Raw genomic sequence first — 17571 nt, forward strand, 5'->3', positions numbered from 1 at the left:
AGATGGCAGGTCCTGCCAGCATGCTCTGAAAGCCCTTGATCAAGATGAGACCTTGCAGTTTCAGTCCTCTCTGGTCACCAGGCCCGGATTCATGGAGATCTTTCTCTCCCATATTACAGAGCGCCTGTGCCTCGACACACACACACACACACACACACACACACACACACACACACACACGCACGCACGCACGCACGCACGCGAGCACGCACACACACAGACAGACACACGCACGCACGCATGCACGCATACGCACACACACAGAATCACGCTCGTACCTTGGCTTGTTCCCAGAACTCCTCTCGATTGATCTTTTTCATTTCGATCTCAGCGTTGGTCTTCTCATAACAGGTGCCCTGTTGGAAGAGACAGGGAGTTTGGGTGAGTTACCTGCGCAGGAGAGCAGGTTATTACAAGCACCTCGCTCAGGGTAACGGGGGGGCAGGAAGAATAGGAGAGCAGGTTATTACAAGCACCTCGCTCAGGGTAACGGGGGGGGCAGGAAGAACAGGAGAGCGGGTTATTACAAGCACCTCGCTCAGGGTAACGGGGGTGGGCAAGGGTCCTGCTCATAGTTCCAACCCTGTTTTGAATTGGATAATTGACCCAACTGAACCTCTATCTCCACCCAGACCCTAAAGCAGTTCATTATTGCATTCCAACAGTTAAACCCGGGATGGAATGGCCCTCCAGACTGTGATTGGACACCCCTGCTCCAAAGTGATCTTGTACAATACACACACACACACACACACACACGCACGCACGCACACACACTGAAAAGCTCTCTCTCACCACAGGCTGCGTCTGCTCCTCCTCTCTTATTCGCAGTCGGCTCAGCACAGGACTGGCGATCACAGCTGTCCCGTTGGTCAGTCTCTGGCCGATAGCCGCGGGGTCGATATCCTCCATGCTGCTGGCATTGATGATGACGTCCACTCCCTGCAGAGGCAGGCCAGCGGGGGCGTGGTTAGTAGTAAGTTAGTTGCAGCACATGTTCAGCTGCATTTCCATTCATAGTGCCCTGACCCCCATACTTAAATCAGTCTCCATCTGTGCTACTGGCACACATCACAGAGAGTAGGCGTCTGTCTGACTCGGAATGAATCTGCTGCACATTAAACTACAAGAAGAACAGAAATCTCACAAACAGCCCTCAGGCCAGTGAAAGACAGCACTGGGGAGATAAAGAGAATGCATTGTCTGAAGTGGGCTTCATCATCATTTGAACACATTGGCTAGACACAGGCCTCCTACTGTACAGTGCTTTGGTTTGCCCAAATAGCCGTCCACTTTATTATCTGTTCAGTATCTAATTGTGTATGTTCTCTTATCATCCTCTATTTCAATCTCATTGAATTCATTACTGGCTGACCACTAGGGGGAGTGCCACTAAGGTCTGCCCCCTTTACAGCTGCTGCTGCTGTTGGTCAATGGAATATATCGTGTCAGAGAGTACAGAAGTCCCAGCTACTGTATAAGATATTTAAACAAGTAAAAAAACAAAACATGAAAAAAATATATAGTTACCCTTTATAGGACCCCTTAAAGTTACCATGGTACTTCTGCAGTTTTACCACACTTTCCCCATAGTTTTGCCTGTTTGTTTGTTTTTTCTTTTTAATATGCTTTACATTGCCTTGCTGGTCTTTACAATGCCTGCCTATGCTATGCTCTACGGGAAACTTTTCTGCATTATTCCACACATTACTCTGTTGCTTCAACATGAACACACTGCACACTAACAGAAGTTTACACAGGCGTATCTGCAAGGTCAGAGCACTAACTGCAGTGTTTGGACTGTCGTTGAGAAACAGCAAACACTGGACTAGGTGGTGCCACCAAGCGCTCCACGTTGTGTGGTGCAAACACTACCATCATTCTGGCTGGGTTTTCAGAAGAAGGTTTATTCTACCCTGTACACTGCGGTGCTTTTGAGAGGAAGTGATGGGATTTATTTGCATTGAACAGAAACCCTTCCTTCTTGTCATCGTACACAGACTCGTACAAAGACTGGCGCAAAGGTTTAGTATATTACCTCTCAAGATAAGCATGACAGACCTGATGATCTCAGTTGAATTTATACCATACAGCACAGAAAAAAACACTTGTCAACATTGCAAAAGTAGTGCATCAGTAGTCCTGCGCCCTGGAGTAAGAGGAGAGGGTTAGGGTTAGGGTTAGGGGGAGTAGTGAATTGGAGGGTCAGTAGCCCTGGAGTAGGAGGAGAGGGTGTGAGAAGTTACCTCAGTGAGACTGACCTGAAAGAACTCCGCAATCATGGACACATGACTGGCACAGGCACACTTCCTGGCATCCGGGACATCCTCACCAACCTGGAGAGAAAGAGAGAGAGAGAGAGAGAGCTGTCACCATACCAACACAGGCAGGAGTATTCCTGCCTCTGTGTGTGTGTCTGCGCGTGTGTTAGCATGTGCGTCTGTGGGAGCGTGAGCGTGTGTTTGCTACTCACCCAGTTGATAAGGATGTAGCGTGGCAGTGCAGCGTTTGGCTCTTTCATGCTGCAGAAGCCGTACATGACCCGGGTGTTGTCGAAGCTCACTGTGATCTCTGGCAGACCCCCATCTGAGAGAGAGAGAGAAAAAAAAAAAAAAAAAAACACAAACAACTCACCATTAGGGAGAGTCAGAAGAACAGGCTGCACAAAGAGATCCCACTCCCAGCATTCCCCTGCAACAGAGGCGTCTGGGGACGAGCAAGACTTTTAACATGTACAAGAGGGGCAGGAAACCAGCAGAGCTGTACATCTTTAGGGTTTAGTTAAAAGGACACCAGTGTTCAAAGAAGCTCTTGTGTGCTTTTGACTTAACAGCCAGCAAATTCAGCAGAAACTCAAAGTGTGACTTGCATACTGTACTCTTGCTGACGTTCAATCACTGATTGCAGAAGCAGTTCTCCAGATGCTGTACATCCTGTCACTATGCAAGCAGGCAGGCGAACAAGAACCTCTTTGCAGTATATCCCTGCCACTCTCAATAACAAACACACAGCGGGGCAGGAGAGTCTGCCTGACCGCTATGCATTTCTCTGTCATTGCTTTTTATAATTGGAAATCCGGAGGCCGGTGCGGTTTATTTATTTTCTGGCTGTGTTCTTCGGCCTCGTGTTTAAAGACAACTCACCCCCTGAAGACGCCAGGGTCAGGTCATCGGTGCTGTCTTCGTATGTGTACAGCGCCCTGCGGGAAGAGAAGAGGGGCCGGGTTAGGAGCAGCTCCAGTACCAGTGCTCTGTCATCTGCTCCACTGTCAATGGCTTCTACTGTGCCATTTCACTCGCCTATAGACCCTGCGAGCCACATTTATCAAGCCTTTACCTCCAAATGCAATCCACACTTTATTACAAGAAAGAAAAAACTGGTATATAATGGTTTACATCACAAGTAGCAAACAACGTAGGCAAGCCTTTGTGTTATTAAATTAACCCTACGAGTCACGCAGGTTGTTTTTTCAAGCTTAATATATTTTACTTGCATAACAATAATCATGATCTAATTATTATATATATATATATATATATATATATATATATATATATATATATATATATATATATATATATATATATATATATATATATATATATATACACACACACACACACACATATAATGGTGTACTCGATAAATAGAGCCCCGTGGTACAGTAGATATTCTTGTCCCTGCCGGCTCACATTGCCTAAGGGAACATGCTTCCACCCACTCTCATTGAGCTGTGGGTGTCACTGCTGATTTACTAGAGAGGAGAATGAGATTCCTGTCACAGACATAGCATTCTGTTTCTTCTTCTTCATCTTCTTTTTTTTTTTTTCCTTTGATCTAAAATTCTGTCCCCGGTATCAAATTGCTTCTGCAGCAGCGCGGCCTAACAAACTGAGCCAAAGGAGACCCTGCCAGAGCCCTGGAAATGTAATTTCAAGTAATCTACGCTGATTTGCTTTCGCTGCCAAAGGCGGACACTTCTTGTTGTTCTTCTTCAAACTGAACTGCTTTGTCTGGGCCGTGCAAGCTATGCCGTCTGGCAATTTTTATGAAAATAAATAGACTGATTAAAATAAGTACAAGCTTGCTTTATCACTGCTTCAGCGCTGCCCTTGAGAAACGGACGGACGGAGAGGGAAATTAAGGTGGTGATGGTAATGGGATCCTTTCATAGTTTAGAATAAAAAACACAATAACTTGTCTTTTTCTTAATAATATCCTGGAGCGATTCACTTTTTTTTTTTTGTTGTTATTCAAGCCGTTACTAAATCCTAGAACAGGATCCGAGTTCTACAGCCCCCTCACCCTTACTGCAATGCCTCCCTCCCTACACCACTGCAGGCAGGCAGGCAGGCAGGAGGGCAGGAAGGAAGGCAGGGACTGGGGTGGTTTGTCAGTGATTAGCTCATCTCCTAGGCTCTATAAATAATTATCTTTTAAGCTGACACTTATTATTCATAGAAATCAGTACTGACCTAGAAAATATCCTTTGAACATCACAGGGCTGGCGGACTGAACGGGGCGATGCCTCCGCATTGAGGGGACCGATACGTGGTCCCTGGCTTTGACACTAGGAGCCGGGCATTACCAGACAATACTGCCCACTGCATGGAGTCTTACTGCTGAATTAGAACATCAACTACATCACTCCTGCCTGGCAACAATGTGGAGCAGGAGCTGGAGATTCCCACCAATCAGGTCACCCGCTGGTGTACTGCAAATTTCTGATTGGCTGCCGACTACCTTTACAGATGGAAACCAAGATCCGAGACTGAGCGATCGAAACGTCATGGTCTTGTTTTCTAAAGCTGGAAAGATCAAATACATTTCGGGGCTTCGTCAGAGAGCCTGCAAACAGCCACCGTTTATTTTGCGAGTGTATTGGTTGTTGATGAGTGCACATAGAACAAAAAACTATGAAATATATTTTTTAATTGAACATTTTTTCATAGATTTTTCCATTGTTTTATATGGGGAAAAATGGCATCCTCATATGAGATCACCATGCATAACGTCTTCCATATGTCTCCATATAGTTTTTGTATCCCTCCCCCATACGAGGTCACCATGCATGAAGGGGTTAAAGAAAAGGTGACGGGTATCTGAACCCCAACCTCTTGATCCCAAAGCCCAGCTGCCCTAAACGCTACCCCCATTAGCCTCGACCTGGACACATGCTGTAGTAAAGAATTCATAATGCAGCCGCTCCGGTGAGAAGTAGGACAAGTGTAAACACATCAAATTAAATAAGGGGAGGCTTTCCTGTCTCTGCTGTACGTGGGGGCTGATCTCAGAGCAGTGCGGGAAAGGCCTCCATTAAACACTGATCTGGACAAATCCATGAAGCCAGAACACCCGAGAACTTCTGAAAGAGAAACACGAGGCCCCAGGACACAAACTTCTAGCTTTGAACCAGGAGATATACAGAAGTGATGAGCAATGCGACTGTCTCTAGTAGTGTTACTAGTGGTGCTGCTTGTTACATTGTAAAGGGTTGCCAGCACCCCTGCTTAAGGGGTTTCTTGATTGGGAGAATCATACAAGCCATTTCACAGTTGTAATTCAATTAGCAGAACAATTCGGTTTAACGCCCGGGTCCCACTAAGATAAGCAATTAGAGGTTTTACTGTAATACAGAGCACTGAGTGCAGGCAGCTCCACTGCAGCCCAGTCATCAGGGATTCAGCACCTCCTGCAGGGGTTCATGTACTGAATCCTGCCGCATAGCAGAGCTCCCTGTGCAAACCCTTAATATAGAAACAAATAAAAAACAGGAGCGCCAATTAAAAAGGCAAAAATAACCCAACGAGCGCCAAGAAAATAACTGCATTTGAGTTTCAGTGTCTATTATTTATTTTCACCCTGAATTGATTAATTAGCAGGGTGTGGGGAGTGATAATTATATTCTCGTTCTGATTTAATGAACCTCTCGCATTACTCTGAAGATGCTGGGTTCTGTTTTCTGTATCGGTGACGGGAGAGATGAGGCTGATTGCAATTCCTAACCCGAGGAAAAGAAAAAAACATGTTGGCATAGCAACACCACCCAGCCTTCCACTGACAGGCAGTGCTATTTTAGAAGTGTCGCCACAGCAGAAGCCTGAGGCTGAATTAATGAGAGCTTGCTGGGAAAAGAAGAAAGAGAGTTTCTGGGGGAAGTTTTTTATATTTCACCCCAACAAACTCCAACTTTATTGGAAACTGGCTACTGCGAAACAGGCTGCCTTACTTACAAACCAAACAGTTTATTAACAGCAACAAAGACGTGCTTGTTACGCTGGGTGTGAAAACTCAATAGAGATTATGGATTCAAACCCCCCCCACCCCCCCCAAAAAAATCGACAGAATGGGGCAGTCTTGGTTAAATGCAAGACCACCAATAAGCAAGCAGAATGGGCTTCTTGTGGGGGGAGTAATTCTGGTTTCCAAGGCAACCTGTAACCGTTTTAAAAGTTGGCAGAAAGCAGTCTTGGACAGAAAGAAAACCCAGAGCCACCAAGCCCAGAGAGATGAGAGCACACACACACACACACACACACACACACACACACAACCACGGGACCCTCAACCACACGTTCCTGTTTCCATGCTGGAGTTCCTTCTCCCTAGTTGCTGTTTCCACACTTCGAAGCCTCAAACCTGTCTTTGTGAAACAGAGTTATTTTTAAAATACGTGTTAATAACTTAAATAGCAGGTTTTCAGAAAGCTGTCTGAAATGCGTGTTTGTCACCTCTGAGCAGGTGGAATGCTGGTCTTTCAGCCGCAAAAAAAGAAACAGATTTAGATCCGGCGTCGCTGAACCGGCTCCATCTAGTGCACAAGCACAGCAGCGCAGTGTGCTGGGGATCAGGAGGACAGCCAAGGACAGCCTCACCTACCAGCACCTGAAGGAATCATCAGAAAGTAAAATATACACTGCTGACTGTCAGGCACTAGCGACTGTTGGGAGAGCCTGTAGCTGCACCAGCCCCTCCCCTCCCAGCAGCTGTTGCTATTGTGCAGCGTGAGATTGCAGAGGTGGATAGATGTTTTGACATTGCGTCGTGAAGCGCAGAGACAAGAAAATGACACTTCACGAGCGCTTTCCTGGCTTTACATGCATCTGTCTCAAGTGGAGCTGAAGTGGGACCTTCAACAAGTTCTGAGGTGTTGATAATGGAAAGGTACGAATCAGCTCTCCCACGGGCACAGTGCAGCAGGGCTCAGTTCACCGCTAATCTGGCATGCTGTCACAAAGTCGCGAGTTCAACTCCTGATAATTAACGGAGCGCTGAGGCAGCTGGTTGTATACAAGCTGGTGGTGCAGGGTACCAGGGGAATGTAAACCAGTGCCCATCACAGAGGGACCTCACAACCATCACACATAAACCAGTGCCCATCACAGAGGGACCTCACAACCATCACACATAAACCAGTGCCCATCACAGAGGGACCTCACAACCATCACACATAAACCAGTGCCCATCACAGAGGGACCTCACAACCATCACACATAAACCAGTGCCCATCACAGAGGGACCTCACAATCTCGCAAAAGGTTACAGACACTGGAACAAAATCAACATCCCTTCTAAAAGTGTAGCGCAGTATTTTTGGACCACTCTAACTCTAACCCTTACAGCACCTATGCTTTATCATGCATGTCTCTGTGCTTCGTTACACTTTGCTATGCTTTTACTATAGGAGAGCTGTTTGCTAGGTGTTGATTAGAAGTGTTATCAGGGAGAGCAGACCGCTTGTCTCATTAAACAGTCCCAACAGTATGTGAGCACTGCCAGTCCCTCTCCACAGCCGCTGTGACGTCACACTGCAAGCTCCATTACTAAATGATACAGCATCCAGCTCATCAAGACTTGCATTCAATTTGAGTAACTTTACACACTAAAACACAACCAAACTGCAGATACAAAGTTAGTGCTGTGCGAGGGAACATCTTTCACTCGTGCAGCGTCACAGAGAGAAGCATACAACGGGCTGTAGTTTATAGAAGGAATGCTCATCAACTTTGTGATGCGTACATGGGACAGGCAGAGAAACTGTAAGACGGTCCCCCAGATGGACTAGCCCAATATGCCATGCATAATGTTTTTCAACCGAGCTACATGACTAATTCATATTAGCACTAGAAATCTATTATAGCAAGTTTGCTGTAAAAGCTACAAAGTGCTCGATTGCGCATTAAAACGATTATTTTTCTTTTGGGGAAATTCAGAGTCACATTTCCTAAACCACTGAAGAGAAAGCTTCAAATCAACGGAATCTGGAGAAGATTCAAAGTTACCGCAGAGGGAAGGTTAATAATTAATATGCAGACAGCTTTCTATTTCTCTATGCGATATCTTTTTTTTTATTGATATATTTTGTCTATTGAATAACCTCATACTTCATGCACAGTTTATTGTTATGTTTCTCATGTATATTATTTCCTCTGGACAAGAACAATCACTTCCCCTTCAAGGTTAGATTTTTCACATGTTCTTGTTTACACCAGTGTGTACATGAATAACATTATTATTATTATTATTATTATTATTATTATTATTATTAAAAGGACAGCAATCAGTGCCTTTCCTAATGGCAAGGTCAAATCTAACCTGCCTGTACAACACCTCTAAATGTTCTGGGGAGTACAGTTCAGTACAGCTCTAAATGTTCTGGGGAGTACAGTTCAGCACAGTTCTAAATGTTCTGGGGAGTACAGTTCAGTTCAGTTCTATATGTTCTGTTGAGTACAGTTCAGCACAGTTCTAAATGTTCTGGGGAGTACAGTTCAGTACAGTTCTAAATGTTCTGGGGAGTACAGTTCAGTACAGTTCTAAATGTTCTGGGGAGTACAGTTCAGTTCAGTTCTATATGTTCTGGGGAGTACAGTTCAGTACAGTTCTAAATGTTCTGGGGAGTACAGTTCAGTTCAGTTCTAAATGTTCTGGGGAGTACAGTTCAGTACAGTTCTAAATGTTCTGGGGAGTACAGTTCAGTACAGTTCTAAATGTTCTGGGGAGTACAGTTCAGTTCTAAATGTTCTGGGGAGTACAGTTCAGTTCAGTTCTAAATGTTCTGGGGAGTACAGTTCAGTACAGTTCTAAATGTTCTGGGGAGTACAGTTCAGTTCTAAATGTTCTGGGGAGTACAGTTCAGTTCAGTTCTAAATGTTCTGGGGAGTACAGTTCAGTACAGTTCTAAATGTTCTGGGGAGTACTAAATGATATAATATTCAACCTTTTTTGGAGGTAGAATATTACCATTCATATACTGTAATGCAGGACTTGATATGAGAATAAACGATCGTTCACCTGATTAAACCGATTAAAAGTGAAGCTTCAACATTAAAATCCCTGATAGAAACCCAGTCTGTCAAGGAAAACAAACACATTTATGAAGAAACAGAGGCCAGTGTGGGCTTGAGAACGAAGCATGCTGTGAAGTGGAAACATGCGACAGCTGGCCCTGACTAATAGTAAGCCCAGCCTGCCTGCCTGCTGTGTGCCGGTGCAAGGGCTGTAGCTGTGACTACCAGGGTGTCACATCCACGTCGATCCCGGGGGACCCCTCCCCTCCCACTCATTTCTGTTTAACCAGCCTATAAAATCGCCCTCCAATCTACATCGCCACGACAACCAGCAGCATCCTCCTGGTCACCATGGAAACTGAAATCCCCGCCAGGGAGCTCCTACAGCACTGCTAGCAGGGGGAGGATGGAGCCTCCCATAACCAGACCAGCACTATATGAGAAACACCCAAGCAGGCTTTAGAGTACTCCTCAGAATTCCAGCTGGGTCTACCTGCAACACGACCTCATCTACGTACAACACGCACACACAAAGGGTGCTTAAAACAGTCTGCCAAACACCTCTTGGTCCCATAGGATCTGATGAAATTCTATTCGATTCCTACAGGATTTAATAGGGTTCATATGACTTCCTATAAGACTGCTGTACAAATGTACACAGATTTTTTTTCTTTTAAAAATAACTTTCATTTTAACATTTCATTTTTTCTCCTTAAAAATAATAATAAATAATAGTGAAGTCCCTTGATTTAATGTCTCTCGTAGTACAGGACCCTCCACTGGCAGACTGCTAGCAGTTAGACAGACAGACAGATTCACACTGTTGTTCTGACCTCAATCCACTTGACAAAGATGCTGCTGCTGGGGTCAGTCTGCAGTGGTTTAAAAGGAAACAAAGGAGATTCTGTTGCACTAATATTGTGCAACTGTTAAACAGCTCGAGACTCGGTCTGTGTCCTTCTTACTGCTGCACACAAGAGCACAATCGACTGCTGTACTGAGAATACTGATCACGTGAAACACCTTCTACTGTGCTGAGAATACTGATCCTGTGAAACACCTTCTACTGTGCTGAGAACACTGATCATGTGAAACACCTTCTACTGTGCTGAGAACACTGATCCTGTGAAACACCTTCTACTGTGCTGAGAATACTGATCCTGTGAAACACCTTCTACTGTGCTGAGAACACTGATCACGTGAAACACCTTCTACTGTGCTGAGAACACTGATCACGTGAAACACCTTCTGCTGTGCTGCACGTCACTCCGTTCTAACATTGGGGGTGTGCAGTGAATCGTGTAGGAATCCATCTCTCTGCTGCCATGGCAAATCACCCTCCTACTGTTAAAGAAGGCGTGAAGTTTTAATGAATTGTCAGAACACTTCCCTCATTCCAAAACACACTTGAATTTCATTTTGTAGTGACAAAAAAACTTTTTTTTCTTCTTTAAAACAAGAGCACAGAATAATAGGAGTTTGATGTGAGATTTTGCATGGGGGATATTGAACTGCACTTGCAAGGGCAGCACAGCTCTTGGACTGCTGGGAGTCTGCAGGTCAGCACTTGGTACACACCCCACACTGCACTACTTCTATACAGGCAAGTAGTACATTATTCTGATGTAACACACATATTAAGACTTCTGACAGAGGGAGAGACAGCAGATGTAAAAGGCACGGTCTAAATGTAACACTGTTCACTTCTGGTTCACCATTCGTAAAGGAAGATCATACCAGGTATATTAATCTCTTACTCTGTTGCTCTTTCCTTTTTACAGATCCCTCCAACCATAAAGATGTAAAGGCATGCTGCCTATGCTTATTGACACCTCTACGAAAATGAACGATAGTCATAATAATAATAATAATAACCATCCTGTGACACGCAGCACTGACATACAGGAAGCCTGTGGCACTGGTATAGAGATCATGGTTCAATACAGTCCTTCTCCTGAAATGTCACAGGAGGATGACATCACCACACAGAACATTCTCCATGCTCTCTGAACTATGAGCTCACTCTGCCCCGGCTGCCGTCTGCTAAATCCACTTTCATTCCATTTAGAAAACAGCAGCAGCCGAGCGGATTTCTTTTTTTTGTTTGTTTGTTTTTTTTTCATCTAGCTAGCAGCTGCCGAGTGCTAGATGTGCTCCTCTGTGAAACACTTTGAAAGGAGTGCGATGCGTTTGGTAAGGCGATCAAACTGGCATGAAATTACAGAACAGTGTATAATGAACTGTAGTCAGAGATAGAATGCTGGTTTTAAAAAAAGTATTGAAATCAGCAGGTATTAAAACACATCCATTCATTAACGTGTGGATTTCAAAACAAGAAGAGCTGTCCTTCCCGGATGAGAGGAAAACCCGCTTCCAAATCGGCTTTTAAAACCATTCCATTCCCTGATACGGATTTGTAAAGGCGAGGGAAGGACAGCTCTTCTTGTTTTGAAATCAACACGTTAATGAATGGATTTACTTAACACCTGCTGATAAATACTTCTTAAAAGGAAAGGATACGAGTATCAGCACACCCCGACCTGACAGCAACCTAGGAGTGAAGACACAGCTACGGTTTCTAACTCATCAAAAACAATGTCAGGAGACAGAGAGAAGTGCCCACAACGGAACAGTGGAACAGCTTTCCTCAGCCTGGGCTCAGAAGAGGGAACAGCGTGGTGTTTCAGAGTACAATGCCTTTTGTGTGTGCGTGTGTGTGTGTGTGCGTGCGTGTGTGTGCACGATGTGGGGTAGAGGAAATGCAGGATTTATTTCAGTCTCTTTCGAAATGAATTCACTTCTCAGATTCACAATGAGATCACTTCCTGCCCCTGGAAACTGCAACATCTGTTTCACAAGATGGGAGGAAACCATCGGTCACAACAATTCCAGATAGATTACAAAGAAACCCCTGTCATGAAGTTCTGCGTGGGGCGGTCGTACAGGCATGCACACTGTGGAGAGGTTATCACTATACTGAAAACATTTAGATGGGTCTCTGCAATCTGTCATGAAGTTCTGCGTGGGGCAGTCGTACAGGCATGCACACTGTGGAGAGGTTATCACTATACTGAAAACATTTAGATGGGTCTCTGCAATCTGTCATGAAGTTCTGCGTGGGGCGGTCGTACAGGCATGCACACTGTGGAGAGGTGATCACTATACTGAAAACATTTAGATGGGTCTCTGCAATCTGTCATGAAGTTCTGTGTGGGGCGGTCATACAGGCATGCACACTGTGGAGAGGTGATCACTATACTGAAAACATTTAGATGGGTCTCTGCAATCTGTCATGAAGTTCTGTGTGGGGCGGTCGTACAGGCATGCACACTGCTGAGAGGTTATCACTATACTGAAAACATTTAGATGGGTCTCTGCAATCTGTCATGAAGTTCTGCGTGGGGCGGTCGTACAGGCATGCACACTGTGGAGAGGTTATCACTATACTGAAAACATTTAGATGGGTCTCTGCAATCTGTCATGAAGTTCTGTGTGGGGCGGTCGTACAGGCATGCACACTGTGGAGAGGTTATCACTATACTGAAAACATTTAGATGGGTCTCTGCAATCTGTCACGAAGTTCTGTGTGGGGCGGTCGTACAGGCATGCACACTGTTGAGAAGTTATCACTATACTGAAAACATTTAGATGGGTCTCTGCAATCTGTCATGAAGTTCTGCGTGGGGCGGTCGTACAGGCATGCACACTGTGGAGAGGTTATCACTATACTGAAAAGAACTGTGTCTTTGCTCTAGAGGTGTGATTAGTAAAACCAGGCTGCTGCCATCCAGCTGCTTTGTGCTCTGACCCCTGGTATTAAAATGCAGTTCATTTCCAGGCCAGTACATCCATTCCGTGTTAAAGAAATCATACTGCATACACTGATTATGGCTTTCCCCCAATGTACAATTTTAAATCTACAATATGGCACAGTGTGATAGCATAACCCGAGGCATTTATACCTCCTAAACCCCCCAAATGTTTATTAAAACATTTTTTACGTAGCGGCTGGTGAACTAGAACTACACTGGTGATTATCAAAAAGCACAGCAAACCGGAGTGAAGCAGCTGCTTTTATTTCTGTATGAAAAGGTTTCTTATTTAACAGCTTCAGTGCAGTGCTGACTAGCACTCCCGTTGAGAGACGGAACAACAAAGCAACAAAAAGGAAATGCGGCGTCCAAAGAATTCGGGGGGGGGGGGGGGGGGGGATTGTGCCCAGAAAAAAAAAAAAAAGTTTGAAGAAGCCAGTGTTTGATTTAAAAGGAAGGACTGGGCCCGCTGAAATTAGAGGACAAAAGAACAGAGGAACGAGAAACAAAGCCTGGCAAAGTGCTGAACAAGCAGAGAGGTAAATTATTCTCTACACCACTCCGCTCCCATCCCCCAAGCCTGCAGAGTATCAACACTCATCCTATTCCTGAGATCATTAGACTCTTCCAGCTTCACTCCCCCAATGGACAGGGCTTCTAGGGGTCCAGCTCATTCCTCCCAGAGAGCCTCCCATGGCTTCAGATCCTGCGTCTGTTTAATGCTGCCCCCTGTGTGCGATGTTTAGGGGGTTGGCTGTCTCGGGAGTGCGGTGCCCATTCAGGAAAGAAATGGTTATTAATCTGCATCGGCCGCTATACTCGGGTGTCTCGGTCTGTCCAATCTAAAATCGGGACACTACAGGATGAACAGACACTGCACAGTTTTTCCAATATGTCTGCAGTACCTCTGTCAAAGGGGGACACCTTTGATGGTAAAGCCCCTGGATTATGCCCTGGTCCCAGATATCAAGCTGGACCAGTCAGAAACGCCTGTTTGAAATGCCAGTGCACTCTGTATCCATGATGTCAATTCTGCATCACTGCAAATCTTTTTTTTGTCATTACAAAATGAAATTCAAGTGTCTTCAGTGTGAACTTTATAGCTAGGGGTTATTAAAAAGTTCAGATTTTATCCAGTGCTTTGTTTCCACTATAAAAAAAAGCCAGAGAATTGTAGCATGACATCGCCTATCAGTGTGCATTAATCTGAACTGCAGTGATACTGTAGGTGAACTGCACAGGAACAGGCCACTACAGTATATGGCTTAAGAGCACCTGCACTTTTATTAAAGTCACGGGAAACACTGTCAAAATCGAATGCATTTTACTATATTTATTTATTTTTACAGTATATGCAATATCCCTCTTGTCCTGCACTGGTACAGAAGGACGGAATTTCACCAGCCAACATTCAGTTTTTGCTAATTACCGGTGCGTCAGTGTTTTTGAGTAAGACTGTTCAAATCTATTTGGAAAATAAAATCATGCCATTGCTGGAAAGATTAGATAATATTAGATAAGATCTTTAATCTCAAGGGCAGGGGAGGACAATTGTGAAGTCAACGGTGTAATAGGAATCATGTGGCTTTAAAGAATTACACTCAGATTCTAGAGTCATTTCCAGCGCTGGTTTGGCAAGGTCTCTCTGTTCATGTGACCTTCAAGGCAGTAGTGTCAAATATATACATGTTTAAGAAGCAGTCATCAGCAGCTATTAAACAGACCCTGTAATAACGTGACGGACAGACCTAACCAAATGAGAATATCCTCCAAAATGAATATTAAAAGGAGCTGGAGCCCTCTTCAGGTGAAGCACCTTTTGTTGGAAAGCGTTGACAATTCAAGTGCTGAAGTGCAGTTCTTCACGCTCTGTAAGCAGCAATGTTCTCTCTTTTTATGAGGTCTTCCACAGCGGTGTGCGTGCGCGCCAGCGTGTATGAAGCAGAAATTGGAGCGGCCCGTTAAATTGCCGATTATTGACACGAGTGGGAGGCAGAAGCCCTGCTCCAGTGGCTCACAGCTGCTCTGCTGAGGCAATATGTTTATCATGCAATGCTCTGGAGGAGGTGGTGATGGTGCAGAGGAACTAATCCTGGAATCTAGCTGTGCAGCACTGCATTGTGACTTCATGAGCTCTCAGGACTCCAGGTGCCTGGGTGAGGGAGATCTCACATGAACACTGGATGCACTGCATTGTGACCTCATGAGGTCTCAGGACTCCAGGTGCCTGGGTGAGGGAGCCCTCACATGAACACTGGGTGCACTGCATTGCATGTCGTTGCCTCGCTTCCCCCTGGACTCTAACCCCAAGCAGTGTCCAAGCACTTCATCCATTGATATAAATTGTTTCAGTGGGACAGTTCTGTTGAACACAAATTCCAATGCATTTCTTTCATCTATTTTTCTTTAATGCATTGTGATGTGGGTTAAAAAAAGAAAAATCATTTCCCCCAAGGTATTGGTCACCCTGCTTATGGGGACATGCGAGCGGGACCTACCACAGCACATTCCCCTGCTTTACCCCGTTCCTTAAGCCTCAAGAACACACTGCAGGGAAAGCATGCATTTGCATCAGCAGACCACTAGCATGCGCTCAAGAGAAAAACAACACACTGGAGAGGGAAATTAATACTGAAGACTGGAGATCACCAAGAACTCCTACCGACTGTTAACAACCTCTGAGCAATAAAAGCTTGCAGGTTCACATGAATCACTGAACTGACTTTCAGGTTAGAAAGCAGCAATACACTGCTGTGGTTTCCATGACAAGCCCATAGGTTTCACTTCTTACTCTCCAAATCCCTGGGACTTTTCAACAGTGAAGAAGGGGAACTTGTCCACACTTTAAAAGCTGCCACATCCTGAAAGCTAGCAGAGTCTGGCATTTCTCAACCCTCCTGAAATCCAGCGTGGCTCTGTGATGAGGTGGTTATCTCAGAGTCTGGGTTAACTCAATGTCATGGCTAGATAAAACATGGCTGTGTTTATTGTTCTGGGTGTATAACTCTCAAACAGTACTTTGGCTATCTTTCAGTCCTGTTCCACCTCTCACCTCAGCGGTTTGGAATGCTAGTGTATTTCATATTACACATATTTAGCTGATCCTGTGGAATGTGAAAATTTCCTGAAAGATTTGTGCCTGGAATCCGGTGCCTGTCCGTTCTGGTTTGTGTCTCTCAGGATCAACACCTGTCAGAGGCAGGCAGCGAGGTGTGCCACTGCGAGCCTGGACCAGGAATGTCTTTTTATTTGGGATTTTAATCTTGACATTCTCTATCGATCGATTAATCCTCCGATCTGTGGTCGACTGATTCCACCAGTTTTGCTAGCGATTACATTGTATTGAAAGACCATTACAAATAATACAAAGTATTAACAGAATGCTGTTTGCAGCAAACGTTTCATTATGCCATCTAATGCTTAATACACATATTTCCTAACATATAAATTGACAGTTTGAAAATATTTGCTTGCATGTAATTGGCAGTCAGCCAAGGCCTTTAGAAGTACCCTCCGCCATTTTCCAAGGTTTCTTTTTTCACCGTTTTTTGATACCGCACTCTGGTAGACGAGATTAATCGATCAAAGCCCACAGGTGTGATTAATCAATGAATCATTAATGGATTAAAACCCCTACCTTATATATTTAGATGCCTGGTTTCTGCAGGGTTGGGGAGGAGGCGATTCCCTGATCTTGTTTCGTTGACTCCGGCACATGGCTGGAGCTGCAGAGTTTGTTTTTCTGGTGCAATTAGTATATTGAGTATGCTTCTCCTGACAGCTCCCGATCGGAGCACGGGGCTGTGCCACCTGCTCCTTCCCGATTCAATTAAGAGCCCCAGCAGGAACCCTCCCAGGCACTGGAGGAGCAGAGGAGAGCAGCCTGAACAGGACCACCACTGGAGCCCGTTTTATAAGCACCATGCTGGAGCAGGCGCTTCATTGCAAGAGAGACGTGCATTAGCTCAGAGTGCTCGCTATTGATTGCCTTGTCAATACGGTTAGTCTTTCAATCACATTTATTTTAGCAACGTTGCAGCTTAGCAGCGTGTAACGGCAGTGCATTTCTTTCCAAAAGCGGTCGAGTCATTTAATTCATCTTTGCACTGGGAAAATAAAACGCTGGATTTATTACTCTTTAAAACGTTAGGTTACTGTATCTATATCTGCACTAGGACACAAGTAAGAATTGAATGACTTCTAAAATCTGATGGGATCAGACTGACTTTCCAGAGCAGAACTGTATTGTTAAACTCTATGCAACTCTAAACCATCTTTCCCCTTTATCCTGGTACACACGTGGCAATGCTTCCCTCCACGGATATGACCTGAGTGACGCTATTCAATTCAGATATTACCTGATTGACGCTATTCAATTTCTGTTGGTTGCTCATGTTGCAGATCTCACCCTGCTGCTGCAGGGGGTATATTTTGCACCAGGGCTCCCAGTTTACAAGCTCACCTTCCCT

General features: G+C 44.9%; 1 protein-coding gene across 14 annotated transcripts in view; it reads right to left on the reverse strand.

Annotated features, from left to right (window-relative positions):
* Window positions 1–17571, reverse strand: part of LOC117431631 (drebrin-like) — a 40045-nt gene that overhangs the window by 8034 nt on the left and 14440 nt on the right. For 12 of the 14 annotated variants that reach the window (XM_058996474.1, XM_058996473.1, XM_058996468.1 and 9 more), the window contains exons 2-6: window positions 3144–3199; window positions 2474–2586; window positions 2247–2336; window positions 796–942; window positions 279–356 (exon numbers count right to left, since the gene is read on the reverse strand). In XM_058996474.1, the coding sequence (XP_058852457.1) occupies window positions 279–356; window positions 796–942; window positions 2247–2336; window positions 2474–2586; window positions 3144–3199 (484 nt within the window). The remainder of the gene's footprint in view (window positions 1–278; window positions 357–795; window positions 943–2246; window positions 2337–2473; window positions 2587–3143; window positions 3200–17571) is intronic. The other 2 variants (XM_058996466.1, XM_058996464.1) reach the window with 1 other exon arrangement.

The sequence above is a fragment of the Acipenser ruthenus genome, chromosome 22 (assembly GCF_902713425.1).
Source record: "Acipenser ruthenus chromosome 22, fAciRut3.2 maternal haplotype, whole genome shotgun sequence".
Lineage (NCBI taxonomy): Eukaryota > Metazoa > Chordata > Actinopteri > Acipenseriformes > Acipenseridae > Acipenser > Acipenser ruthenus.